At 41.7% G+C, this 27,776-nt stretch overlaps 1 protein-coding gene across 2 annotated transcripts in view; it reads left to right on the top strand.

The window, feature by feature from the left end:
• The window catches only part of NOTCH2 (notch receptor 2), a 176,553-nt gene that overhangs the window by 136,738 nt on the left and 12,039 nt on the right, over positions 1–27,776 (top strand). For both annotated transcript variants that reach the window (XM_032627827.1, XM_032627818.1), the window contains exons 16-26: positions 8,233–8,352; positions 8,751–8,903; positions 11,777–12,005; positions 13,032–13,233; positions 14,972–15,125; positions 15,508–15,692; positions 17,314–17,446; positions 21,666–21,902; positions 24,493–24,605; positions 25,559–26,064; positions 27,421–27,768. In XM_032627827.1, the coding sequence (XP_032483718.1) occupies positions 8,233–8,352; positions 8,751–8,903; positions 11,777–12,005; positions 13,032–13,233; positions 14,972–15,125; positions 15,508–15,692; positions 17,314–17,446; positions 21,666–21,902; positions 24,493–24,605; positions 25,559–26,064; positions 27,421–27,768 (2,380 nt within the window). The remainder of the gene's footprint in view (positions 1–8,232; positions 8,353–8,750; positions 8,904–11,776; positions 12,006–13,031; positions 13,234–14,971; positions 15,126–15,507; positions 15,693–17,313; positions 17,447–21,665; positions 21,903–24,492; positions 24,606–25,558; positions 26,065–27,420; positions 27,769–27,776) is intronic.

The raw sequence follows: 27,776 nt of genomic DNA, 5'->3' as shown, positions 1-27,776 counted from the left end.
TAATCCCCTACCCCTATCTTGCCCTACTCCCCTTACCTCTCCCCACTAGTAACCATTAGTTTGTTCTCTATATCTGTGAGTCTGTTTCGATTTTGTTATATTCATTTGTTTGTCTTGTTTTTTAGATTCCACATATAAGTGATAACATACAGTATTTGTCTTTCTCTGTCTGACTCATTTCACTAAGCATAATATCTTCTAAATCCATCCATGTTGTTGCAAATGGTAGAATTTAATTCTTTTTTATGGCTGAGTAATATTCCTCTGTGTGTGTGTGTGTGTGTGTGTGTGTGTGTGTGTGTGTGTGTGTGTATCACATATCACATCTTCTTTATCCATTCATCTATTGATGGATACCTAGGTTGCTTCCATATCTTGGCTATTATAAATAAGGCTGCTTTGAACATTGAGGTACATGTATCTTTTTGAATTAGTGTATTTATTTTCTTCAGATATATACCCAGGAGTGCAATTGCTGGATCATATGGTAGTTCTGTTTTTAGTTTTTTGAGGAACCTCCATACGGTTTTCAATAGTGGCTGTACCAATTTACCTTACCACCAACAGTGTACAAGGGTTTCCTTTTCCCCACATCTTCACCAACATTTTTTATTTGTAGACTTTTTGATGATAGTCATTCTGACAGGTATGTGTTGTAACTTGACTTTAAAAACAACTTTATCTCCCTTTTAAAAAAAAGTTTATTGGCGTATAGTCGATTTACAATGTTGTGTTAGTTGCAGGTGTACAGCAAAGTAAATCAGTTATACATATACTTATATCCACTCTTTTTTAGATTCTTTTCCCATATAGGCCATTACAGAGTATTGAGTAGAGTTCCCTGTGCTATACGGTAGGTCCTTATTAGTTATCTATTTTGTATATATTAGTGTGTATATGTCAATCCCAATCTTCCAATTTATCCCCCCAACTTACACCCTGGTAACCATAAGTTTGTTTTCTACATCTGTGGCTCTATTTCTGTTTTGTAAATAAGTTCATTTGGCCCCTTTTTAAAAATTCCACAGATAAGTGATATCATATGATATTTGTCTTTGCCTGCCTTACCTCACTCAGTATGACAATCTCCAGGTTGCTGCAAATGGCATTATTTCATTCTTTTTATGGCTGAGTAGTATTCCACTGTATGTATGTACCGCATCTTCTTCATCCATTCCTCTGTTGATGGACATTTAGGTTGCTTCCATGTCCTGGCTATTGTAAATAGTGCTGCAGTGAACATTGGGTACATGTATCTTTTCGAATTATGGTTTTCTCCAGATATATGCCCAGGAGTGGGATTGCTGGGTCATATGGTAGTTCTATTTTTAGTTTTCTAAGGAACCTACATACTGTTCTCCATAGTGGTTGTATCAATTTACATTCCCACCAACAGTGTAGGAGGGTTCCATTTTCTCCACACCCCCTCTAGCATTTATTGTTTGTCGAGTTTTTGATGATGGCCCTTCTGACGGGTGTGAGGTGATATCTCATTGTAGTTTTGACTTGCATTTCTCTAATAATTAGTGATGTTATGCATCTTTTCACGTGCTTTTTTAGCCATCTGTATGTCTTCTTTGGAGAAATGTCTATTTAGATCTTCAGCCCATTTTTTGATTGGATTGTTTTTGGTTTTCTTTTAATTGAGCTGCATGAGCTATTTGTATATTTTGGAGGTTAATCCCTTGTCAGTTGCTTCATTTGCAAATATTCTCTCCCATTCTGAGGGTTGTTTTTTTTATCTTGTTTATGGTTTCTTTTGCTGTGCAAAAGCTTTTAAGTTTCATTAGGTCCCATTTGTTTATTTTTGTTTTTATTTCCATTACTCTAGGAGGTTGATTGAAAAAGATCTTGCTGTGATTTATGTCAAAGAGCATTTTGCCCATGTTTTCCTCTAAGAGTTTTATAGTATCCAGCCTTACACTTAGGTCTTTAACCCGTTTAGAGTTTATTTTTGTGTATGGTATTAGAGAGTGTTCTGATTTCACTCATTTACATGTAGCTGTCCAGTTTTCCCAGTACCACGTATTGCAGAGACTGTCTTTTTCTCCGTTGTATATTCTTGCCTCCTTTGTCATAGATTAGGTGACCATAGGTGCGTGGGTTTGTCTCTGGGCTTTCTATCCTGTTCTGTTGATCTATATTTCTGTTTTTGTGCCAGTACCATACTCTCTTGATTACCGTAGCTTTGTAGTATAGTCTGAAGTCAGGAAGCCTGATTCCTCCAGCTCTGTTTTCCTTTTTCAAGATTTCTTTGGCTTTTTAGGGTCTCTTGTGTTTCCATACAAATTGTAAACTTTTTTGTTCTAATTCTGTGAAAAATGCCATTGGTAATTTGATAGTATTTCATTGAATTTGTAGATTGTTTTGGGTAGTATAGTCATTTTCACAACATTGATTCTTCCAATCCAAGAACATGGTATCACCTCTCCATCTGTTTGTGTCATCTTTGATTTCTTTCCTCAGTGTCTTATGGTTTTCTGAGTACAGGTCTTTTGCCTCCTTAGGGAGGTTTATTCCTAGGTATTTTATTCTTTTCGATGTGATGGTAAATGAGACTGTTTCCTCGATTTCTCTTTCTGATCTTTCGTTTTTAGTGTATAGAAATGCAAGAGATTTCTGTGTATTAATTTTGTGTCCTGCAACTTTACCAAATCCACTGATGAGCTCTAGTAGTTTTTCAGTAGCGTTTTTAGGGTTTTCTCTGTATAGTATCATGTCATCTGCAAACAGTGACAGTTTTACTTCTTCTTTTCCAATTTGGATTCCTTTAATTTCTTTTTCTTCTCTGATTGCCATGGCTAGGACTTCCAAAACCATGTTGAATAATAGTGGTGAGAGTTGACATCCTTTTCTTGTTCCTGATCCTAGAGGAAATGCTTTCAGTTTTTCACCATTGAAATGATGTTTTCTGTGGGTTTGTCATATATAGCTTTTATTATGTGGAGGTGGGTTCACTGTGTGCCCACTTTCTGGAGAGTTTTTATCGTACATGGGTGTTGAATTTTGTCAAAAGCTTTTTATGTATCTATTGAGATGATCATATGGTTTTTATTCCTCAATTTGTTGATGTGGTGTATCACATTGATTGATTTGCGGATCCTGAAAAATCCTTGCATCCCTGGAATATATCCCACTTGATCATGGTGTATGAGCCTTTTAATGTGTTTTTGAATTTGGTTTGCTAGTATTTTGTTGAGGATTTTTACATCTATGTTCATCAGTGATATTGCCCGTAATTTTCTTTTTTTGTGATATCTTTGCCTGTGTTTGGTATCAGGGGGATGGTGGCCTCGTAGAATGTGCTTGGGAGTGTTCCACCCTCTGCAGTTTTTTGGAAGAGTTTCAGAAGGGCAGGTGTTAACTCTTCTCTAAATGTTTGATAGAATTTGCCTGTGAAGCCATCTGGTCCTGGACTTCCGTTTGTTGGAAGAATTTTAATCCCAGTTTCGATTTCAGTACTTGTGATTGGTCTGTTCATATTCTCTATTTCTTCCTGGTTCAGTTTTGGGAGATTGTACCTTTCTAAGAATTTGTCCACTTCTTCCAGGTTGTCCGTTTTATTGGCATACAGCTGCTTGTAGTAGTCTCTTATGATCCTTTGTATTTCTGTGGTGTTCATTGTAACTTCTTTTTCATTTCAATTTTATTGATTTAAGTCCTCTCCCTCTTTTTCTAGAGGAGTCTGGCTAAAGGTTTATCAATTTTGTTTATCTTCTCAAAGAACGAGCTTTTAGTTTCATTGATCTTTGCTATTGTTTTCTTTGTCTCTATTTCATTTATTTCTGCTCTGATCTATATGATTTCTTTCCTTCTACTAACTTTGGGTTTTGTTTGTTCTTCTTTCTCTAGTTGCTTTAGGTGTATTAGATTGTTTATTTGAGACTTTTCTTGTTTCCTGAGGTAGGATTGTATTGCTATAAAATTCCCTCTTAGAACTGCTTTTGCTGCATCCCATAGGTTTTAGATGATCGTGTTTTCGTGGTCTCTAGGTATTTTTTGATTTTCTCTTTGATTTCTTCAGTGATCTCTTGGTTATTTAGTAACATTGTTTAGCCTCCATGTGTTTGTGTTTTTTTACAGGTTTTTTTCCTGTAATTGATTTCTAATCTCATAATGTAGTGGTCAAAAAAATGCTTGATATGATTTCAGTTTTCTTAAATTTACTGAGGCTTGATTTGTGACCCAAGATGTGATCTATCCTGGAGAATGTTCCATGTGCACTTGAGAAGAAAGTGTATTCTGCTGCTTTCGGATGGAATGCGCTATAAGCGTCAGTTAAGTCTATCTAAGTCTAATGTGTCATTTAAAGCTTATGTTTTCTTATTAATTTTCTGTCTGGATGATCTGTCCATTGGTATAAGTGAGGTGTTAAAGTCCCCCACTATTACTGTGTTAACTGTCAATTTCCTCTTTTATGATCGTTAGCATTTGCCTTGTATATTGAGGTGCTCCTATGTTGGGTGCATATATATTTACAATTGTTGTACCTTTTTCTTGCACTGATCCCTTGATCATTATGTAGTGTCCTTCCTTGTCTCTTGTAACAGTCTTTATTTTAAAGTCTATTTTGTCTGATATGAGTATTGCTACTCCAGCTTTCTTTTGATTTCCATTTGCATGAAATAGCTTTCTCCATCCCCTCACTTTCAGTCTGTATGTGTACCTAGGTCTGAAGTGGGTCTCTTGTAGGCAGCATATATATGGATCTTATTTTTGTATCCATTTGGCCAGTCTGTGTCTTTTGGTTGAAACATTTAATCCATTTATATTTAAGGTAAGTATTGATACGTGTGTGCCTATTGGCATTTTCTTAATTGTTTTGGGTTTGCTTTTGTAGATCCTTTTTTCTTCCTTTCCTCTTTTGTTCTTTTCTCTTGTGTTTCCCGCCTAGAGAAGTTCCTTTAGCATTTGTTGTAAGGCTGGTTTGGTGGTGCTGAATTCTCTTAGCTTTTGCTTCTCTGTAAAGCTTTTACTTCTCTGTAAAGCTTTTGATTTCTCCATCAACTCTGAATGAGAGCTTTGCTGGGTAGAGTATTCTTGGTTGCAGGTTTTTTCCTTTCATCACTTAAAATATATCATGCCACTCCCTTCTGGCCTGCAGAGCTTCTGCTGAAAGATCAGCTGATAACCTTATGGGGGATTCCCTTGTATGTTATTTCTTGCTTTTCCCTTGTTGCTTTTAATATTTTTTCTTTGTATTTAATTTTTGTTAGTTTGATTATTGTGTGTCTGGGCATGTTCCTCCTTGGGTTTATCCTGTATGGGACTCTCTGTACTTCCTGGACTTGGGTGACTATTTCCTTTCCCATGTTAGGGAAGTTTTTGACTGTAATCTCTTCAAATATTTTCTCAGGTCCTTTCTCTTTTTTTTCTGGGACTCCTATAATTTGAATGTTGGTGCATTTGATGTTATCCCAGAGGTTTCTGAGACTGTCTGCATTTCTTTTCATTATTTTTTCTTTATTCTGTTCCACCACAGAGATTTCTACCATTCTGTCTTCCAGGTCACTTATCTGTTCTTCTGCCTCAGTTATTCTGCCATTGATTCCTTCTAGTGTATTTTTAATTTCAGTTACTGTATTGTTCATCTCTGTTTGTTTGTTTTTTAGTTCTTCTAGGTCTTTGTTAAACATTTCCTATATCTTCTCGAGCCGTGCCTCCATTCTTTTTCCGAGATCTTGGATCATCTTTACTATTATTACTCTGAATTCTTTTTCAGGTAGATTGCCTATCTCCTCTTCATTTAGTTGTTCTTATAGGTTTCTATCTCGCTCCTTCATCTGCAATATATTTCTTTTACTTCTCATTTTGTCACTCTTACTGTGTTTATGTTCTCCTTTGCACAGGCTGCAGGATTGTAGTTCCTCTTGCTTCTTGTGTCTGCCCCCTGGTGGGTGAGGTTGGTCCAGAGGCTTGTACCATTATCCCCTTGATAGGAAGTTTGATTGGTGTTGTGGTGACCAGAGCCTGGTCCTGGATATTGAGCAGGGCCTCCTTTTTGCTCTGTGGTTGTCACTGTCCTGTCAGGGGCAGGGCCTGATCCCTAGTTGTTGGAGTAGAGGCCCCTAGATCTGTTTCTTAACTGTGTTTCTGATCTGCAGTGCAAGGAAGGTGGGATTGGAGTGCTCCCACTGGGAGAGGAGTCACTGAGTTTTCCTCCTTTGGAGCTGTTCACCCGTGAATGTGCTCTATTGTGTCCCCTTTTGCCCATTGTGCAGGCTCACAAAGTACACTGTTGTTGGCACTGCTCTTGGTCCCACTGTAACTGTGGGTATGCTGGCAGTTGGCCCTGGTGACTCTCAGGCATTGTTTTCACCAGGCCACTGGCGCAGATCCACTGAAGTCAGGTCCCGGGACTGCGGTAGTAATGAACCTGGACCCGCTGTGGGAACTGTGGCGGCAGCTCAGATTCTGACCTGGCCCAGCCTCTGTGTATGTGCCCACAAAGCCTACAGCTGCTAAAGCCAGACCCATCCCAGCTGCAAGAGCACTTGTCCTTTGGGATGTCTCGCAGGCGCTGAATTTAGGAAGCCATCAGAGGAGGTGTAACTCTGGGTTCGTGTAGCTGTGAGGAGAGGTTTAAGGTCTTCTTCCTTAGTCACACGGGCCCTGGGGCTCAGCTGTGGTTTCAGCCCCACCTCTGTGTGTGTTCCTCTCACCAGAGTCTGCTCCAGAGGTGGCCGGAGCACACGAGCTCGTCAGGCTGGAAGGAGGCCAGGTGGCGACGGGGGCCAGCGTGCTGTCCAGGCTGGGGTGGAGGGCAGAGGAAGCGATGGAAGGGGGTGCACAAACCGCCTCCAGCCGGAGCCCTCCCTCGTGCCCATGGAGGCAGGGGCCGCCTCACGAGGAGAGAGGCTGCACAATGGCGACCCTGCCCTTTGCACATGGCGCTTCACTTCTGTGGCAGTCTGGGCTTCCTCCACAAGCATTCCTGGTTGCAGAGCTCCTCACTCCCGTCCCTTTAGGCTATCTCCTCACAGCCAACAGCAATCCCCTCCCCAGGTCTGCTCTCCAAACCCCACGTTCTGGCACCCAGCCCCCGTGTGCACCTGCAGGCACCCGTCTCAGGCTGGGTTGCACAGGGCTGTGGCACGGACCATCTGCATAGGTCTCACTGTGTCCTGCCTGCCACAGACCAGTTGCCGGGCTCTCCTCTGAGTCTCCAAGTCTCCCCTTCTGTCCCAGCTGATCTCCCTGACGGTGAGGAAGCTTCCCCAGATGTGGCAACCTCTCCTCACCTTCATCTCCCTGCCAGGGGTACAGGTCCCATCCTGCTTCCTCTCCTCTTCCTTTTCCCTTCTTCTTTCTTTCATGCTACTTGGTTATGTGGAGATCTTTCTTGTCCTTTTAGGTGTCCAAGGTCCTCTGCTAGTGTTCAGCAGGTGCTCTGGGAGAATTGTTCCACTTGTAGATGTATTCCCAGTGCATTTGTGGGGAGAGGGCAACTCCACGTCCTCCTACTCCTCTGCCGTCTTGGAAAAAGCCTATCTCCCCTTTAATAAAAGCATTCTTTCAATTTTTTTCTGGAGTCTTATATTCAGTATACTAAGATAGGAAATGTTGATGGGCAACTATCAATGTCATGTTGTTGATGTTGATATAAGGAGAGATGTTACTAGGCATTCAGAATTACTTCACTGTTTTCCACCTCTGGTGGCCTTCTCATCAACCCCGTTGCCTTCTGGAACAGGCCGGCAGAGGTTTTGAGGAGTGGGCGGCTGTGTTACTTCTTCCCCGCTCATGTGAAGGTAGATCTGTGTGGCTAGCATCTGAGTAGCTGAATCTTAGCTATGAAGATGCAGAAACTGTCACCCCTGATTGATGCCGGATTCCAAATCCATGTAACCCCTCGTGATAATAATATGAAGATGACAGCAGCCCAACAGTTGTTGAGTACTTACTCTAGGTACTGGGCCCTATGCTAATAAGGACTTTGTAAGCATTTTATCATTTAATCCACAAAAAGCCTCTATGAGTTATATACCATCCTAATTCCCATCTTGTTTATGTGGAAGCTCAGAGAAGATAACTTGCCTGAGATCACACTTAATAATCACATCAGAGCCAAGACACAAAAGTCCATAGGTCTCTCAGATTCCAAAGCTCTTATCCATTACGTTAGACCTGAATTCAGAGATCATCCTTTAGTATAGAATTTGGTGGGGTGGGGGGGAGTTTCAGTTTCCTTGGAATTTTTCTCTATAATGAACTCTGTCATTTGATTTACAGGAAAGAACTGTCAGACTGTATTAGCTCCCTGTTCCCCAAACCCTTGTGAGAATGCTGGTGTTTGCAAAGAGGCACCAAATTTTGAGAGTTACACCTGCCTGTGTGCTCCTGGCTGGCAAGGTAACAACATGGGAATGGGGAAACCAAGAGCCTTAAACAAAGTGGTCAGGTTATCTGATGACACGGAGGACCTGGTCTTTTGAGGCTTGCCCTTTTTTGTTAAGAACGGAGGCCATGTATAGAAGCTGCTAACTGGAATGTTTTAGAAAGCCTTTCCATTTTGTATGTCTCTGGGGCTAGAGGACTCCCACCAGAGTCTGAAACCATGATGTTCTACAGGGGATTGTAGCATCAACTGCTAGGGGCACAGAAGCCTTAAGGGACTTCCAAAAGCAGGAGACCAACCGGAATATCCTTTGAGTAGCCCCACCTACCCCAGCTGAAGCTCAGGCCCCACATAAATTTCTGTGGGAATCAACTTCCAAAGACTGGACCGTTCATTGCCCCTATGTTTCCAGGTCAGCGGTGTACAGTTGACATTGACGAGTGTGTCTCCAAGCCCTGCATGAACCACGGTCTCTGCCATAACACCCAGGGCAGCTACATGTGCGAGTGTCCTCCAGGCTTCAGTGGTATGGACTGTGAGGAGGACATCGATGACTGCCTTGCCAGTGAGTATGCCAGTCTGCTCCTAAGCCCCCGAGGGAGAGGAGAGCATAGGGAGCAGAACAGAACTCAGCGGAGGCACTCGCCTCTCAGTGCCGAGACGGGCCATCCAATAGTTTACCACGTGTCTTTAGTCTTTGTACTTTAAAAATCTTCATTTTGAAGCCAGTGGCTTTAGGAGTTAAGGCAGGGTAGTCACTTCTAAGTATTGCCTTACTGATTTTTGTACATTGACGAAGTGGGAACAATGCTATGAAAGCTTTTTTAAAAAAGCACATCTCTTGAAGCATAATTAACATACAGCACACTGCCAGTATTTAAATGTACCAGTCAATAAGTTTTGCCGTACGACAACTGAAACCAATACTCAAGATGCTAAACATGTCCACCCCCCCCCGAAAGTATTCTCATCTCTTTTGTAACTTAACTCTCCTCTCCACTTTCCTGTCCCAGGCAACCAGGGATCTATCTCTGTCCCTATGGATTTGTGTGAATTTTTTTACAGTTTTATATAAATAGGATCATATAATGAAAACTCTTTTTTGAAGAGAGGGAATCTGAGTTCTAAAGGTTTTAATGAGTAATTCTGTTTTGTAATCTTGCTAAACTCACTTATCATTAATTCCAGATTAGTATAGCTTCTGGTTTAGTTTAGATTCCTAGGATTTTTTTAATAGTGATAATACACTATGTTATTTCTGAATAAATACAACTGCTATACCTTTTATTTCTTTTCTGTATTCTTTTATTTCTAAATCTGTACGCATTTTATTTATTTTTCTTGCATTATTGCACTGACTTCAGTAAATGCAGAATAGAAGTGGTGAGAGAAGCCGATCCTGCCTTGTTCTTGATTCTAAGGGAAAAGCATCAAATTGAGGAATTTACCTCAACTTACCTCACTTTGGTGAGAATTTTGCAATTTACCTTCAGTTGGCTGAGAATTTTCTTCCTTTTAATAATGAATGAGGGTTACTTTTCTTTCGAATGATTTTTCAGTATCTCTTGAGGTGGTAATACTGTTTTTTAAGGTCTTTTAATGTAAGTGAATTATGTTAAGTGATTTTCAAATGTTGAACTAACCTTAAATTTCTGGGATAAATTCTACTTGGTCATGATGTGTTATCTCTCATATATTGTTGGATAGTATTTACTCAAATTTTGCTAAGGATTTTTGTATCTGTGTTCATGGGTCATATTGTTTTCTAATTTTCTTATACTGTATTTGTATAGTTTTGATAAGTTTTGATGCTGGCCTCATAGAACAAATCAGAAAGTGTTCCCTTTCTATTTTCTGGAAGACTTTGAGTAGAATTAGTATCATTTCTTCTAAACATCTAGGCCTAGAATTTTCTTTCTGGGAAGGTTTTTAATTATAAATTTAATACCTTTAATAGGTGTTCAGGGTATCTATTTCTTTTTCATTGAGCTTTGGTGATTTGCATCTTTCAAGGAATGAGTTTTACTTTATCTAAGTTGTCAGAATTGTTGGCATTGAGTCTTTCATGATATTCCTTTATTGTACTTTGGTGGCGCAGTGGTTGAGAGTCCGCCTGCCGATGCAGGGGATGAGGGTTCGCGCCCCGGTGTGGGAAGATCCCACATGCCGTGGAGCGGCTGGGCCCGTGAGCTATGGCTGCTGAGCCTGCGCGTCCGGAGCCTGTGCTCCGCAACGGGAGAGGCCACAACAGTGAGAGGCCCGCGTACCGCAAAAAGTTTATTTTAAAATGGGGTTATTTCCCTTCTCTTATTTCAGATATTGGTTATTTATGTCTTCTCTCTTTTTTCATCTGGTTGCTCTTGGTAGAGCATTATTGGTTTTAGTAATCTATCTATCTGTTTATGTATTATGTGTACTTATGTATGTAGGTATGTATTTATTTATAATCTTTTAAATGAACCCAGTTTTAGTTTCATGATTTTTCTCAGTTGTTTTACTGTTTCCTATTTCATTGATTTCTGCTCTTTAGTCTTTTCATTGCCTACTTTGGTTTTAGTTTGCCCTTCTTTTTCTAGTTTCTTAAGATGGAAGTTTAGATTTTGTTTCATTCTACTACTTCTAAAATAAGCATTTAATGCTATACATTTTCCCTCAAAACACTGCTTTAGCTGTATTTCACAAATTTTGATGTGACATGTTCTTTTCGTTCAGCTCAAAATACTTTCAGGTTTCCATTTGGATTTGTTCTGTGACTCAAAAGTTTTTTAGAAGTGTGTTCTTTAGTTTCCAAATATCTTTTGTTGCTGATTCCTTCCAGGTAGGTTTTGTTACTGATTTCTAGTTTAATTCCATTGTGATCAGTGAACATTCTTCACATGATTTGAATTACTTTAAATTTATTAAAGCATGTCATATGGCCCAGTGTATGGTCTGTCTTGGTAAATGTTCTGTGTGCATTTGAAAAATGAAATGAGGGAAGAAAGGAAGAGAGTGAGGGAAAAGAAAGCAAAGATAGATTAGTGCAGGGGGCTGATTAATATCTATTCCAGCCTACCCAACCCACTCCACCACCACATACACCTTTTGAAAATCTTTATTGATATTTCTGAGATTCTGTGTATTGGGGCATATATTTGATTTACAAATGCACGTTTGTGGGACAAATACAAGTTTTATGACTATTAAGTTTGCAAAACTGTTAGTGGTATATGGAAAGTTCATTCCAGGTATTAAACAGATTCTCATTATTAAGAATCTCAGGGAAGTGTTACTGCATTCATTTTCATAAATGGAGGAGTCCGGGCAAAATAGATGCAAAGAAAAGTCAGAATTGTTTCTGTTCTTTGTGTGACTCAGTGCAGGGTACTCACCTTTATGAGTCTAAGGTTAACTTGATGCTGCTGTTCAGAGTTCTAATTCTTGTGTGCAATGGCTTAGATCCTTGCCAGAATGGAGGTTCCTGTGTAGACGGAGTGAATACTTTCTCCTGCCTATGCCTTCCGGGCTTCACGGGGGACAGGTGTCAGACAGACATGGATGAGTGTCTGAGTGAACCCTGTAAGAACGGAGGGACCTGCTCTGACTATGTCAACAGTTACACCTGCAAGTGCCAGGCGGGATTTGATGGAGTCCACTGTGAGAACAACATTGACGAGTGCACTGAGAGGTGAGCAGCCCGTGTCCTCAGGCACCAGTGTCTTAGGGGCAAAGGGAGAAACAGGAGGAAACTACAGAGCACAGTACTGGGATCAAGGGACAGACATAAGGCATCCACTTGGATCCCACCCCATAATCATCTCTTATTTCCTAGTTCCTGAGTCCTTGTAGACATCTAGTTACAAGCTCAAAGGTTAGAGGTTGAAAAACTTAGTGAGAGGGCTTCCCTGGTGGCACAGTGGTTGAGAGTCTGCCTGCTGACGCAGGGGACACGGGTTCGTGCCCCAGTCCGGGAGGATCCCACATGCCGCGGAGCGGCGGGGCCCGTGAGCCATGGCCGCTGAGCCTGCGTGTCCGGAGCCTGTGCTCCGCAACGGGAGAGGCCACAGCAGTGAGAGGCCCACGTACAGCAAAAAAAAAAAAAAAAAAAAAACAACTTAGTGAGATGGATCATCATTTGTTGTTTGCATAGGGAACAGAAAGAGCTATAATTCTATTCCATATCCTTTTGGTCTCTTGTTCATTTTAGTTGACAATTAAGAAATTCCTATTTCTTTGCAGATTTGTCATCCCTCTTTAAGTAATTTCTGGGAGGTTTGTTTCTTTTTTAATTATCAACAAATTTGTTCTGTTTCTCTTCCATAAAGAAATCTAGAGTCAAGAGCTATTTATTTAACACTTCCCTTATAAATTAAATTGACTTAGGGATAAAATGAAATTTGAGACATGGAAAGCTACAGAAGCATGGGGTAAAACTTGGAAACCTTCACTTTCTTTAGGAGCCTCAGCCTCTAATAAGCTCAGACTTTTAAATACTCCTCTAATCTTTTTGGCTGTGCAAAGGAAGCTGAGATTCAGGCTGACTGGTGTGCATTCTAGTTTGGAAAAAGGTAAAGTTTACTGGATATAGGAGTTTTGGGTGCTCAGGAGTATTTGCCTCTGTAATATCTTAGATTCCAGGAACCTTAGTTTTTAAATAGCAGGTCAGAGGAACCAGATTACATAGCTAATGTTGTTCTCCCTGTTTGCTTCTTAGCTCCTGTTTCAACGGTGGCACATGTATCGATGGGATTAACTCCTTCTCTTGCTTGTGCCCCTTGGGCTTCACTGGCCCCTTCTGCCTCCATGAGATCAATGAATGCAACTCTCATCCATGCCTGAATGAAGGAGTATGTGTTGATGGCCTGGGTACCTACCGCTGCATCTGCCCATTGGGCTACACTGGGAAAAACTGTCAGGTAATTAGACTCCATCCCATTCATTCAGCTCCCTCAGAATAGTTGAATATTACACCTATTACTTTTCTAGGCAGAATAAGCCCCACCCAAAAGAGAAAGTTCTGGATCTTAGGGATGTCCCTGAGATAAATCTGGAGAGCTTCTTAATAGCTGGTAGATTCCAAAATGGTGACACTGGCAAGATTATATGGATTAACAAATATAAAATTGTTATAACAGGCTAACCAAGAGCTGCAGAAAATGCATGTGGGAAATAAGCACATAGATATCATTTAGGAAATACAAAAAGGGAAATAAAGAACAATCAAAATACTATTTTAAAAATTCAGGAACAACATCTAAGGGGATAATGAGAATTATCATGTCTTGCAATATTGTAACAGTCTCAAAACCAAGCTATTCACATGTCTTTTAAATTCAACTCTTTATAATAATACACGTTTTCATAGACTCTTATAAGGGAAGGATCCCTCAGAGCTGACTGGTCTAGCCTTTCATTTCGTGGAAGAAGAAACTGAGCCCCAGAGGGGCAAAGTAACTTTTCCAAGGTTGCGTACCAAACAGCATTGTGTTTAATTTTATGTAGCTTTACCTCTCAAACAATGGTACATGATAGAATAACAGCAGTCCAAAGAACTTAGGAATAAATGGCCAAGTTTAACTAGACTTACAGAGTACACTTCAATAAGGCTTTGCCATAAACAAAGGTGCTATAAGCACCTCTGCCTGTTAAACAGCTTGTCGCCGATTCTGTGGATCAGGAGGGTATTTTTTTTTTTTTTACATCTTTATTGGAATATAATTGGTTTACAATGGTGTGTTAGTTTCTGCTTTATAACAAAGTGAATCAGTTATACATATGTTCCCCTATCTCTTCCCTCTTGCATCTCCCTCCCTCCCACCCTCCCTATCCAGCCCCTCCAGGCGGTCACCAAGCACGGAGCTGATCTCCCTGTGCTATGCGGCTGCTTCCCACTAGCTATCTACCTTACCTTTGGTAGTGTATGTATGTCCATGCCTCTCTCTCGCTTTGTCATAGCTTACCCTTCAGGAGGGTATTCTTCACAGGGCTCCTGCTTGTTCTCACAGTGCAGACTACAGGTGCTCGTGGAGCGCTCTGCCCTTCCCCCTTTCTTTCACAAAAGGTCTGTATTGTTGAGTATGGCCTTCCTCTCCCCGGGGGGGCCAGGCCACCACATGTGAGTTTTGGAGACGGTGCTAGTTCACTTACAGTCTTTGTCTCATGCTTTTCATAAGCCTGAGTTTCTCCCATCAAATAAGCTCTTTGACAGTTTTTAGATTTATTAACAGGCTTTAAGTCCTTTCACTCATATTCACCGCAGACAGATTTGATCAAGCCCCACGTGGATTTCTCACTCAGGAGCAGCACATAGGGGCTGTCTGACAGCTTTAACTCTCTCTTTCTTTCTAGCCCCATAGGGTGGCCATGTTTCTAGACGTAAGTGTGGCGTAGGGGATAACTTAACCTATTGGGCTTCCTCAAATTCTTAAACTTGTGTGGTAAGAATTTTTAAATAGCAGAGCCAAAAGGAATTAGACTGTATAAAATGATTGGATTATCTGGGGACAGTGGATCTAAGTTTAAGGCTTGGGTGAGGGCTCTTTTTTTAAAATTATTAATTAATATGCTTTCCTTTGATTTCTTAAAATGCAGTGTAACTTTTTTTTTTCGTTTCTGGTGTCTGAATGTTGATGTATGTGTATGCCCCTGTTTCAGACCCTGGTGAACCTCTGTAGTCGGTCTCCATGTAAAAACAAAGGTACTTGCATTCAGGAAAAAGCACAGTCCCGGTGCCTGTGTCCGTCTGGATGGGCTGGTGCTTACTGTGACGTGCCCAATGTCTCCTGTGAGGTTGCGGCCTCCCACAGAGGTGAGCTGTGCCCCCTCAGACTCAAGGGTCCGTCCACAAAGTATTGACTGACCAGCAGCATTTTAGGGCAAATATTGTTATCATGGGAGGAGAGGGAAGGGAAGACAGGAGTGGATGGAGAAGACTCTGGAGAAAGGGTCCGAAACAGAAGGTGAAAGGGCAGAGGAACAGCTCTAGAGGTTCCAAAAAGAAAGGTATTTGAAGTGAAAGGAAGGCATATTCCACTTTCAGGGCTTGCTTATTTTTAATATAAAGCTGGTACCGAGGATTGTGAACTAGACAATAATAAAGTTTGATGTGTCAACCGGCTTAGGTTCGTTGGTCTGAACCTGACGTGTTGTATGCTCTTCCATGATGTTTCTTCCTCCACTGGGTTTCCCAGGGGTGCCCGTTGACCGCCTGTGCCAGCACTCAGGCATCTGTATCAGTGCTGGCAACTCGCATCACTGCCAGTGCCCCCTGGGCTACACCGGGAGCTACTGTGAGGATCAGCTGGATGAGTGCTCGTCCAATCCTTGCCAGCACGGAGCCACCTGCAGGGACTTCATTGGTGGATACAGATGTGAGGTGAGTAAGATGAGCAGGGAGAGGTCAGCGACCTCCCAGAAGATGGCACGACTCCTACGAACATTAACATATTGAGTTTAGCTGCTTATGTCTTATTTTCACAATTTATAGATTTTTTTTTTTCCAGTTACAATTACAGTGTTTACTAATCACTGTTTTTTTTCAGTCCCCCTGTGCAGTAAGTTAAAATAGCTCTGGTAAGATAATTTTACAGAGGTCTGGAACCATCTTCCACAGGGCTGCTTCCAGGATTCAAAGCCAACATTCGCCTGCTGTGCATTTCACAGTCCCACCCAGCCCTGCGGCTCCTGGTATTTCCCTGAATAGCAGTTGAGATAGGAGAAGCCACTTTGAGGCGTGTCCCTTTGACCCATGTCATCTTTGTATACAGTCATTGATCAACCAACTAATAATTCTCTCAAGAAAATGTTGCTTAGCCTGTTCTGTGTAGTGTCATACTGTTACATGTGTATACTTGAGGATGTGTGTGTCTTTTAAGGGACATGTCATGTCTTCTTAATGTCTGGGCTGGTAATGGTTAGATCAAGATTTTAACAAAAGACCAGAGACGTGGATTTGATCCCAATTTAGACCACCAAGCAACACTGAGAAAAGCTTTGCTTGTCTACTTATCATAAATGAGCCAAAGATGGCATCTGTATATTGGTCCCTAAGTTGTTTATTTCTTCACAGCAGGCTGAGACCTGTTAGCTCAAAAACCACTGGAACCAAACTCAAATTTTTACACATCCAGTTGTTTTAAACATAGCATTAATAAGTAGAATTTAGCCACTTAGAGCCTGCCTGCTTTGTATATTCTGCAAACCTGCACCAGACACTGCTAGCCATAGGTAAGATAAGCCCCAGGACAGGAAGATACCAAGCCACAGCTGCCCTTCAGAGCTCTCTGATCCACAGACCTTGGCCTGGCTGCTGAGTGATATCACCAAACACGTCAGCCCCATCTCTGTAACCCCCTTCCCTCCAAGTTCATCTGCCCTCCTCTCCTTACCCTCTTTCTCCCTCTGGATGATCTTATGCTGTGAGGGACTCAAAGCATTTCCCAAATAGAGCCACTTTGTGGTCGGTATCTTCTTTCTTGATGAGCCCTAAAAGCCCTGGAACCCCTACCCCTAGCCCAGCTAGCTAGCCCACCTCTCTGGGCCCTCACCCCATACCAGTCAGTTTCTCACACTTAAACATGTAGTTTCCTGAACCTGGAGATCTATACATGTGATATCTTTACTACCATCCACACATACCATTTGAGTGAGTCACAGGGTCCTCATCACATACAAAGGAATGCATATTTTAGGGGAAGCCTGCACACAGGAGGGACAAAAGTTCTGCACAGGCTTCATCTGAAATATCGCTCAGAATATTCAGTCCTTGCCTTCCCCTTCAAGTGGCTTTTTGTCACTTTCGGCTTGAAGTGATAAATGCCAGTAAGATGTGAGCTAACTCTGCACAAGGTTGTTAGAAGAGAGTGTGATGATGCCAGAGAAGCGTACAAGGGCCGGGGGAAGAGGGTCACAGGTAACTTACCAGATCTCATTTGCTCTCAAGGTCTGTGTCCTACAATGGGCCAATATTTCCTGTTCCTTTTGCTTGCTCTTGGCAGTGTGTCCCAGGATATCAGGGTGTCAACTGCGAGTATGAAGTGGATGAGTGCCAGAACCAGCCATGCCAGAATGGAGGCACCTGTATCGACCTTGTGAACCATTTCAAGTGCTCCTGCCCACCAGGCACTCGGGGTATGAAATCAGCCTTACCTGTCTTCCATCCAGGGCATTCTCTAAGTTATAAATGCATTTTTAGTGTTGAGTGGGTTTTTAAAAATCAAGCATTATCTGAATCCTGGTAATTCAAGCCATTTCATTCATCTCTTGCCTAGCTCTGATGTTCTGACTCCAATTCTGTCTGGTTGTTGTTGAAATCCGTGAAACACAGCATGTGAAAATGACATAAGGTTGCAACAAAGTTAATCTGGTTAGCAAGATTTCTTGGTGCTTCACAGGAAGACAACTAGTGGCTTCTTGAAAAAATAATTCATATTTACCAGCTCATGTATTTTTTTAAACTTGCCAGGTTTTGCCTCCATAAAGTGGGGAAATGAATGACATGAAAACATTTGCCTATTTTCATAAGGCCAGGGGATAACACTGATGGCCCAAGACTGTAACTAAGAATGGCAGTAAGACCTAATGAGATACAACCCTAGATGGTGGATGATGGAGCCATCATTTTGCCAGGGGCATTCCCCTGCCTCCAAACAATCTCTTGGAAAGAGCTTGGAGTATTGTTTTTTAAAAGAGATGTAGTTATAATGGTACCTGCTCTGAGCAGCTTGTGAAAAAAATAAAAAGTAAGAGGCCATCCACAATGGTGGGAAATTGATTCTCATTGTCAAAGAGAATAGAATGTTAGAGAAATATTTATACTGTCTTAGACCTTTGTGTCAGTGAATTTTGGTAATTTACCCATCTTGAGTTCAGAGTTTGACTAAATTAAAATGGAAGAGTACCCCACTAGTAGGCTAGTTATTGAACAATGAGGTTAACGGGGAAGAAAAAATTAGGGAGAAACAGCCTTTGAATATTTGAAGATTTGTCCTGTAAAAGGTACTGAGTTCTCTGCTCGGTGCTTGAAAGAGAAGTAGAAGTTAATTTTGACTTGCTGTTAGCTTGGTCCTTTGAATACTTGTACTGTATGGGACAAGCTGTGATTCTGGTAGCAGCAAATTAAACCTCAAATATCAGTGGCTTAACACAACAATTTTTTTTTTTTTGTCACTCAGATCAAGTCTGAGTGTGTTGGGCTACCTCTCTTTATATTTTAGAAATGTGGCTTGCAGCACGGCGCCTCCAAGACCTCCACAGCAGGGGAAGAGGGACAGACTTACAGGGTCATGCAGCAGCTTTCAATACCTCAGTCTGGAAGTGACACCCATCACTACTGCTCACAGTATACTGGCCAGAAGTAGTAAAATGGTCTCAACCTGGCTTCAAGGGAGAGTGGGAAATGTAGGCAAGCACATGGATATTCATCTACACTAAAATCTCTTCTATACCATTAACTTTTTTTTTAACCGTTAACTTTTTATTAATTAGAGATATCAGTCCTAGAATGGATCATTTCATAAGGCAATGAAATTTCTCTCTTCTAACCATTTGTTAAGGATGGCTGAAATGATAGTTTTGCTATTATTATTAACAGTCTTTTTCTTCTGGTACTTTGAATGTGTCATCCCATCCCATGTGATTTGACCTCCATTTTTTTAATGAGAAATTAGCTGCTAACCGTTTTGAGGATCCCTGTACATGATGAGTCTCTTCTCTCTTGATGCTTTCAAAATTCTCTGTCTTTTATGATGTGTGTAGGTGTGGATCTCTTTGAGTTTGTCATACTTAGAACTCGTTGAGTTATTATACTGTTGTGTTTGGTTAGATATGTGGAGTGGTATTTATTTCTCTCTGGCCCTTGGTGAACATTCCAGAGGACTCTCAAGTCCCACAGCCTCATTGTTAGAGTTACCACTATTGCTTTTCTTTCTATACTCCTGAGCTTTGGATCTTGGCCTGGGTTGCCTCCAGTCCCCCACGTCAAGAGCTAACTGTAATAGTTCTTCTGCCTCAGGCTGAGGTTGACCTCTCTTTTACTTGATAGGTCTGTTCATGACTGCTGGTTCTATTCTGATGGGAGGATAAGCATCTGTGTTCATTTTACTAGCAGTCCATAGAATACCAAATATTCTATGAGAGTGGGAGCACATACCGGTTTGCTTTTACTTTGCAATTTTTGATTTTGTTTGTTAATAGGTAATGTATGCACATGGTCCACAATTTTATACAACCCCCCACCCCAACACACACACACACACACACACACACACACACACACACGTAGAAAGAGCATACAGTGAAAAATCTCTTTCCCATATACCTAGTTCTCCTTCTCTCACAAACAAGTAAACACCACTTTTCTTTAGTTTTCTGTGTATCTTTCTTGAGTTTTTTTTAAATGTATCCTTCAGAGTTTCTTTATGTATATAGAAGCCAAGGACAAAAATATTTTTAATACCCACTTCTTACTCTGAAGATAGATTAGACACAGTATTTTGCACTTGTTTTTTTTTTTTTTTAACTTAATTGGAGATGTTTCTATATCAAAATATAGAACCTCCTTAATCTTTTTTATTCTGCAGAAATCCCTTTTATGGGCATACCATATTTTACTTAACCAGTGCCCTAATGATAGACACGTGAATTGTCTAGCATGTGTGTAAGTGTATTTGTAGAATAAATTTTCAGAAATGGAATTGCTGGTTTAGAGAATATGTGCATTTGTAATTTTGGTTGATATTACTGAATTGCAATGTATGAGCAAACCTGTGGGCTTCTCCTCAATGTGAATGGACATACTCTCATTTAAGAGTCATTTGGTTTTCTTTTTTCTATGGTTTCTCTGTTCATATCTGCATCCTTTTTTCCTGTTATGTTGTTTACCTTAATATTTTACAGAGAACAGATGTCTATGAAACAAAATATAAGTATATTCCCGATGTATTGCTTTTTGTTTTTTAATTTTCTTTATGGGAATTTTTCATGCAGAGATTTTTATTTTTAATCAGGTTGAATTTATCAGGGTTTTTTTTTATGGTTTCTGTATTTTGAATCCTAGTCAGCAACACTGTTCACATTCTAAGATTATAAAGGAATTCTCACATATTTTCTTCAAGTACTAGAATACTGGAGAACTTTTTCCATATGGCTACTGATTTGTCCCAACACAATTTACTGAATATTTGATCTTTCATACAGTGATTTGAGATGGCACCTTTATCAAATTCTAAATTCCCATGTGTATTTGGGTGTTTTTCTGGGCTTTCCTTTTTGTTCTATTATTCTATTAATTTATCAATGCCTCTCTGCTTTAAATATTAAGGATCTTCTTTTTCACAGTTTTCCAGGCTGTGGTTATAGTTTGTTTTTCTATATAATTTTAGAATCAGATTGTCTATTAAAAATCCTGTTAGTATTTTTATCGGAGTCACATTAAATTTATGAATTTGTGTAAAGAAGACTGACATCTTTATGATGAGGAGTCTTCCTAACCAAACCATAGTGTCTTTCCATTTATTCAAGTTTCTTTTTGAGCCTTTCAGGTCCATTTTAAAGTCTTCATGTAGGTGTAGCATGTTTCTTGTTAAGATTATTCTTAGGTATTTTATCTTTTGCTACTGCTATTGAAAATGAGGCCTTTTCTTATATTTTTCTTTTCTTCCCAATAGTCTTGCTATTACAAGTGGTAGGAATACAGAACTGCTTTCCTTTCTTTTGCAATTTTTTGAATTAATCACGAAATCACTTCTAGAACAGTCATTGGTTTCTTTTGTTTCTTTCTCAAAAATATTTACAGATACTCATGCTTGATGGCTCATTTACAATTACAGCACATTGAATGAGTTCTGTTTTAAATGGAATAACCTTTGAGCTCTCAACAGGACACTTCCCCTCTGTTTTTTCAATATATTAGTGCACTTATACTATTTTACAGGAAAAGTCAATTATGTCACTCAAAATTTACTTCCAATTCTTACCAAGAATTCTTCCAATTCTTACTTGTAATCTATTTATTTATTTATTGCTGTTTTTTTAACTGTTTTTATATTTTGAATCAAAATGAATAAATTAATGAAAATAATGCTAGCTACTACCTAGTGAGCTGCTTCTTTTGGTTGTGTGGGAGAGTACATGTGAAGCCCTGAGTACATTCTTTCCTTACTGCTGACCAAGAGGATGGCAGCTGCCCTTGATCAAGAGTGTGTTTTGCCCTGCCTGACCTAAAAATTCCCACCGCAGACTGAGGAATGTAACCTAATTGTGAAAGTGCCAATAAGGGTGGTTCTCCCTTGCTGGAAAGCAGCGTTCCAAGGATTGTCATGATTTTCTCTCTCTCCTCTCTTTCGTCCAGGCCTGCTTTGTGAAGAGAACATTGATGACTGTGCCAGGGGTCCCCACTGCCTTAATGGTGGTCAGTGTGTGGATAGGATTGGGGGCTACAGTTGTCGCTGCTTGCCTGGCTTTGCTGGAGAGCGATGTGAGGGAGACATCAACGAGTGCCTCTCCAACCCCTGCAGCTCTGAGGGCAGCCTAGACTGCATACAGCTTACCAATGACTACCTGTGTGTCTGCCGCAGTGCCTTTACCGGTGAGCGACTTTCCAGCTTCCCCAGCCACTGTGCCTCGGAGGGGGATTTTAGTGAGGAAATTGGGCCCTGTATGACACATCCCAGACCCGAGTGAAGCTTTTCTCATATGTGAAAAACTAGACCAGCTTAATTCAAGGGCCCAATTTTTTCTTAGGTCTGTGCTCCATCGATGTTTGCTATTCCTGAGAGATGCTATCTCTTTTGTTATACATTCATTATATCATATTGTAGCAGAAATATAAAAAAAAAAGAAATAGAATGTTGGGAGTAGTCGAGCAAAATAACATTTTTAAATTGAGGTAAAATACACATAACTTAAAGTTTACCATCTTTACCAGTTTTAAGTATACAGTTCAGTGGTGTTTAGGACATTCACACTGTTACACTACCATCCCCACCATCCATCTCCAGAACTCTTCATCTGAGCAAAATAACATCTTGTTTTCAGGAACCTTACATCTAACTCTGGTTTCATCACCCTGCCTCCTTTGGCATGTAGTGACTTGAGTTACTGGGTAGCCGCTGCCACTGTGACCTTTCCACCTCTGTGGGAATCCAGAGAGGCTTAGGGTCTTCTAGGACACTTAAAGGGAGGAGATCCAAATTGGGGTGTGTTTAACCAGAATTGGTCGATGAGGGTTTGAAAAGGAAAACTTCAGAAGTCACAAGTATGACCTGCCGTCTTAAGACTTGGCTGTGTTCATCACAGATTATAAAGATGACCAAGTCCTGCCTCAGAATAGGGACTTTATCATAGACACTTGCTAATTATTTCTGGAGGAGGGCAGCTTAGTGACTTTGGGGAGCTAAAATAGTTGTTTATGTCTAAATATGGCAGTATCATCAGATACTCAGAAATCTGTTTTGCACTTCTGGGGTCCATCCGAATCTTATGCTGTAGAAGTATTCCTTGGGAGTCAGATGAGAGTCTGCAGTAGTCAACCTACTAATAGCTTGGCAAGTTGGACTCTGCTACATTCTGAGCCTATTATATCCAGACATTCTTCCTTCCAGTTTTGAAGATGTGCTACCTTTAAGAACTTGGGAATTTTATTAAAAGTGGGATGGATTTTGAAATATAGAAGATGCCTAGGTACATTATCAAAAGAGAAACAATCCATTATGAAAATCATGCCTTCGAGGTAACACTGGACAGAAAGAATATGAACAATCTGTCTGGAGTCTCATATCGGTCATGATGTGCTTGAGAGGCCAGAAGAGCAGAACTGACTCCTGTTCCTTTCATTACCTCTGAGGCTTCCTTTATTTGGAAATGATGATAAGCTCTTACAAAGGAAGAAGGAAATAGATGAAGGAAGGAATGGAGGCCACCTTGAATTGGGGTCCCCTAGTCGGGAAGTGGTGTTTCTACATTTTCTACACTTGTGAATAAAAAATCCTTTGACTCATTGATCGCGGTTACGGTGGGGTGCTGATGCTGAGATGAACATCAAGGGGCCATCAGTCCCTGAGCCCTGTGCACATGGGGTGGCTGTTCTTGCTTATTGTCTGCTGCTATGATTTGAAGAAACAAACATCTGTAACTCCTGCCTCATTATTCTGGTTGGCCAAAATTGCTGCTATTTTAGTTTCATTTTAATTTTTAAAGCCATCTCTTCCCTTCCAAGTGCCTGAAGGCCAGATGGGGCCTGAATCCTTGCCCCATGTGCCCCCCGCCCCCATGATTTCATTTGCTTAGTTCAGTTTGTCATGGAACAGTGGGCTCAGGATAGCTTCTGTTTTAGAACTGAACTGTGCCTAGAGATCATTAACTCTGGGAATATTAAGCTGTGTTTGGAAACAGTGCCAATCAGGTTACAGAAAGGCTAGAAAATGATTGAAAAGAGGACGTCACTGATGAAAATTCGCTATAAACTGCAAATCACCCTTTTTCTTAGCTTTTTTCTTTTAATTTTTTTCGTAGTATAGTTGATTTACAACGTTGTGTTACTTTCTGCTGTACAGCAAAGTGAATCAGTTATACATATACATATATACGCTCTTTTTTAGATTCTTTTCCCGTATAGGTCATTACAGAGTATTGAGTAGAGAGTGTCCTGTGCTATACAGTAGGGTCCTTATTAATTATCTATTTTATATATAGTAGTGTGTATATGTTAATCACCATTTAGATGTATTGGTCTGGTGTAGCCTCTCTTTTGAAATAGACGGTGTTAAAATGCAGTGAACACTTTTGCTAAATGCTTCTTTTGACTCATGAAAGCTAAAGTGCCTTCAAAAAAAGCTTAGATGTCATTTTCCTTTTTGTTTTTGGAGGGATTAGTCATTTTTTAAAAAAAAAATCTTGTTTTGTGAGTCGATTCAGGCACGTATGTGTGCCATTTGTGCTTATTACTGTAGATAAAACAGATGAGGGAACTGCCCTGAGTCGGTGATGGGCCACGCATGTTGAGATCCAATGAGTGCCTTCCTCATCCTCTTTTGTTCCCTTAGGATTAGAACTTAATTCTCATACCTCTCCCTCCTTCTCCAATCCTTTGACTGGCCCACATCCCAGGAGTGTTCTGTTCTGTAACTTGCAGTTACTACTTCTGGCTTTTAAAACACCCTTTCATTTTCTACTCTGAGGTCGTCACTGTGAAACGTTCGTCGATGTGTGTCCCCAGATGCCTTGCCTGAACGGAGGGACTTGTGCTGTGGCCAGCAACATGCCTGATGGTTTCATTTGTCGTTGTCCCCCGGTGAGTGCCGTGTTGCCTATTGAAGGAGGATGCTCTCTTCCACACAGTCTGTGACGAAGCTGAGATTAAACCTGGTGTTTCCGAGCTCTGTGGGGAACTATCTTGGTGGGGACGTTTCTTAATTTTAGCCTCTTTCGGAGCAAGTGCTTCAGTTTTCCATTTAGAACTGTTAAAATACTTCCAGAAACAGTGAGCTCCCTGATCTGTGACTGTCAATCTTCAGAAGCACCAAGGGCAATGGAATGTTCCCTTGAAATCAGGGCTGGTGTCTCTGGCTTCTGGGTCTTGTGCTGGAGGGTAGTCTTACTGCCCAGATGGGGAGAGAGTTAGTTGGAAATACCACCCTGCTCACATTCCTTGGCAGGGACTATTTGAGAGCAGGCTACTTCTTCAACTAGAAGGAAGCCTAACGTTAGCCATTTGCTGTGCAAACACTTTTGCTACTGCCAGAGGCTAACACCTCTCTAACACAGATCACTACGTGTGGATAGATACCGAAGGAAACCTGTCCAGTAACCTTGGCCTGGACTGAGCGAGAAGGCCAGGAACGAAATGGCATAGGAAAGGTTTTCAGACACCTAATACTCTGAAGTGAGGTTTTTCCCCTATAAAGTCACTGTATGAGTGATCTAATGATGCTTAGGAAAGGTGCTAATAGATACGGTGTCACCTGACTCTTATCCTACCATGAACTGTTGACTTCATTTCTAGAACTGAGCTCTTAGAGTGAGAAAATTCTATGTTCATCCTATGGAACCGCCAGCCCTAACCTATAGGTTGACTTGAAGAGGTCTCTTCCTAGAACTTGGTCCAGGAGGCTACACGGAGGGATCTTAGCCAAGGGTCTAGTCTTTACCTCCCTAGAGGTGTGGCAGAGAGGGGATTGGGAGGGAAAATGGGGCATGCCCTCAGGAGTCAGCCTGCCATTCTCATTTGTTCACTGATTTCCACAGGGATTCTCTGGGGCGAGATGCCAGAGCAGCTGTGGACAGGTGAAGTGTAGGAGAGGGGAGCAGTGTGTGCACACAGCCTCAGGACCCCGCTGCTTCTGCCCCAACCCCCAGGACTGCGACTCAGGCTGTGCCAGTAGCCCCTGCCAGCACGGGGGCAGCTGCTACCCTCAGCGCCAGCCTCCTTATTACTCTTGCAAGTGTTCCCCACCGTTCTGGGGCAGCCACTGTGAATTCTACACAGCTCCCACCAGCACCCCTCCTGCCACCTGTCTGAGCCAGTATTGTGCCGACAAAGCTCGGGATGGCGTCTGCGATGAGGCCTGCAACAGCCATGCCTGCCAGTGGGATGGGGGTGACTGTTCCCTCACCATGGAGAACCCCTGGGCCAACTGCTCCTCCCCGCTTCCCTGCTGGGATTACATCAACAACCAGTGTGATGAGCTGTGCAACACGGCTGAGTGCCTGTTTGACAACTTTGAATGCCAGAGGAATAGCAAGACGTGCAAGTAAGCATCCAGGGTCCCCAGAACTGAGGGACACTGTCACTAACATACCTCGGTTTCTTGTTGTTGCTCCTAACCACTCCAGTGCTTCAGCCCAAGCTGCCTCTGCTTTTCGGACTGGTGCCCTGGGGCCCTCTCCTTCCTGGTGTCAGCCTTGTCCCAGCGCACGCTGCCCTGTGCTCTCCCTTGCTGACAGAGGGGCAGGAATGCTCACTGCACAACCGCCCTCTCTCTGCCTGTCTCTGCTTCCTCGCCTGCTGCTCTCACAACCTCCTGGGGGAAATAACTTTTGGAAGTGTTGTTACCCACTCTCAGGCAGCCTCTCACATAACCTGCCTGCAGGATGGATGGAAAGGTCTGTACCTCTCTCTATTTGCCCCATTCCTTTCCCTAAGACAGGGTTTCCCCATCAGGTTTATCAGGAAGCATAAGCTAGCTTAGGCAACTTAACCCTCCAGGTCTTCATTGTTGCAGTTATAGGGGGCTCTGTGGGTTACCTAATGACTTTCCATTTAGTCATCCCATTTAGTTTAACTCTGATTAATTTTCACCAACCTTGTGAGGCATAGGTATTGTTAATGGCCTTTCACAGGTGAGGGAACTGAGACCTAGAAGGTTCAAGAACTTGCCAAAGCACAAACAGCTACTCCTGACCTGAGCTAGAGTGGCACAAGTTGTACTAGATGGTGGAACCATCAAGGGATGGGAGTGGGGGAGGAGAGGAGAGTGGAAATAAAATGATTTTTGCATCACCGGGCTTTGGGATTCAATTTCCTTTTCCCAGTGTTTGAAAGATACTGTACAAATTAGATCTGGTATCCTGTGTGGGACACACTGCTCCCCATCTATACCTTCCAGGGCTGGGATTCAATCTTGATTAGAAAAGAATTGGGCCATATCAACATGGTCCACTGTACAGCATCTCTTGATGGTACAGGGCTACTATCCAGTTTCTGGAAGCATTCTCTAGAGTCATGTTTTACTTCTGAAAGCCTAGAGGCAATGGATAAAAAAAAAAATAAAGGAAGCATGAACCAAGTAGATTTTTGTTCCAGATTTGTTTACAAATCTGGTTTAACAAGATTGTGAGCTGCCTGGGGGCCCGTGAGTGTAGTGAGTACCGTTTTGTTTCTCATTCAGAGAGCACTCACTGACACTAAGGGGTGTAGACTATATATACTCTAAGAAGGCAGGGATAGGAGAGTCACAGAAGGCTTCATGGGACATTCGGGATCTAATCTGAGCCATAGAAAATGGGTAGGAAAATCCACATTAGTTCCAAGGGGAAATCAAATTGAGCTCCGGTCTGGTCTGAGACCCTTACCTTGTCCTCTTCCTCCTCTGACTCCCCCTGCCTAGATATGACAAATACTGTGCAGACCACTTCAAAGACAACCATTGTGACCAGGGATGCAACAGTGAGGAGTGTGGCTGGGATGGGCTGGACTGTGCTGCTGACCGGCCAGAAAACCTGGCAGAGGGTACCCTGGTAATTGTGGTGCTGATGCCACCTGAACAGCTGCTCCAGGATGCTCGCAGCTTCTTGCGGGCACTGGGCACCCTGCTCCACACCAACCTACGCATCAAACGGGATGCCCAGGGGGACCTTATGGTCTACCCCTATTATGGTGAAAAGTCAGCTGCCATGAAGAAGCAGAGATTGACACGCAGGTCCCTTCCAGGCGATCAAGAACAGGAAGTGGCTGGGTAAGTTT

The sequence above is a fragment of the Phocoena sinus genome, chromosome 1 (assembly GCF_008692025.1).
Source record: "Phocoena sinus isolate mPhoSin1 chromosome 1, mPhoSin1.pri, whole genome shotgun sequence".
NCBI classification, from domain to species: Eukaryota; Metazoa; Chordata; class Mammalia; order Artiodactyla; family Phocoenidae; genus Phocoena; species Phocoena sinus.
Note: the sequence above shows the minus strand (reverse complement) of the source record. Positions and strands in the feature narration are given on the sequence as shown.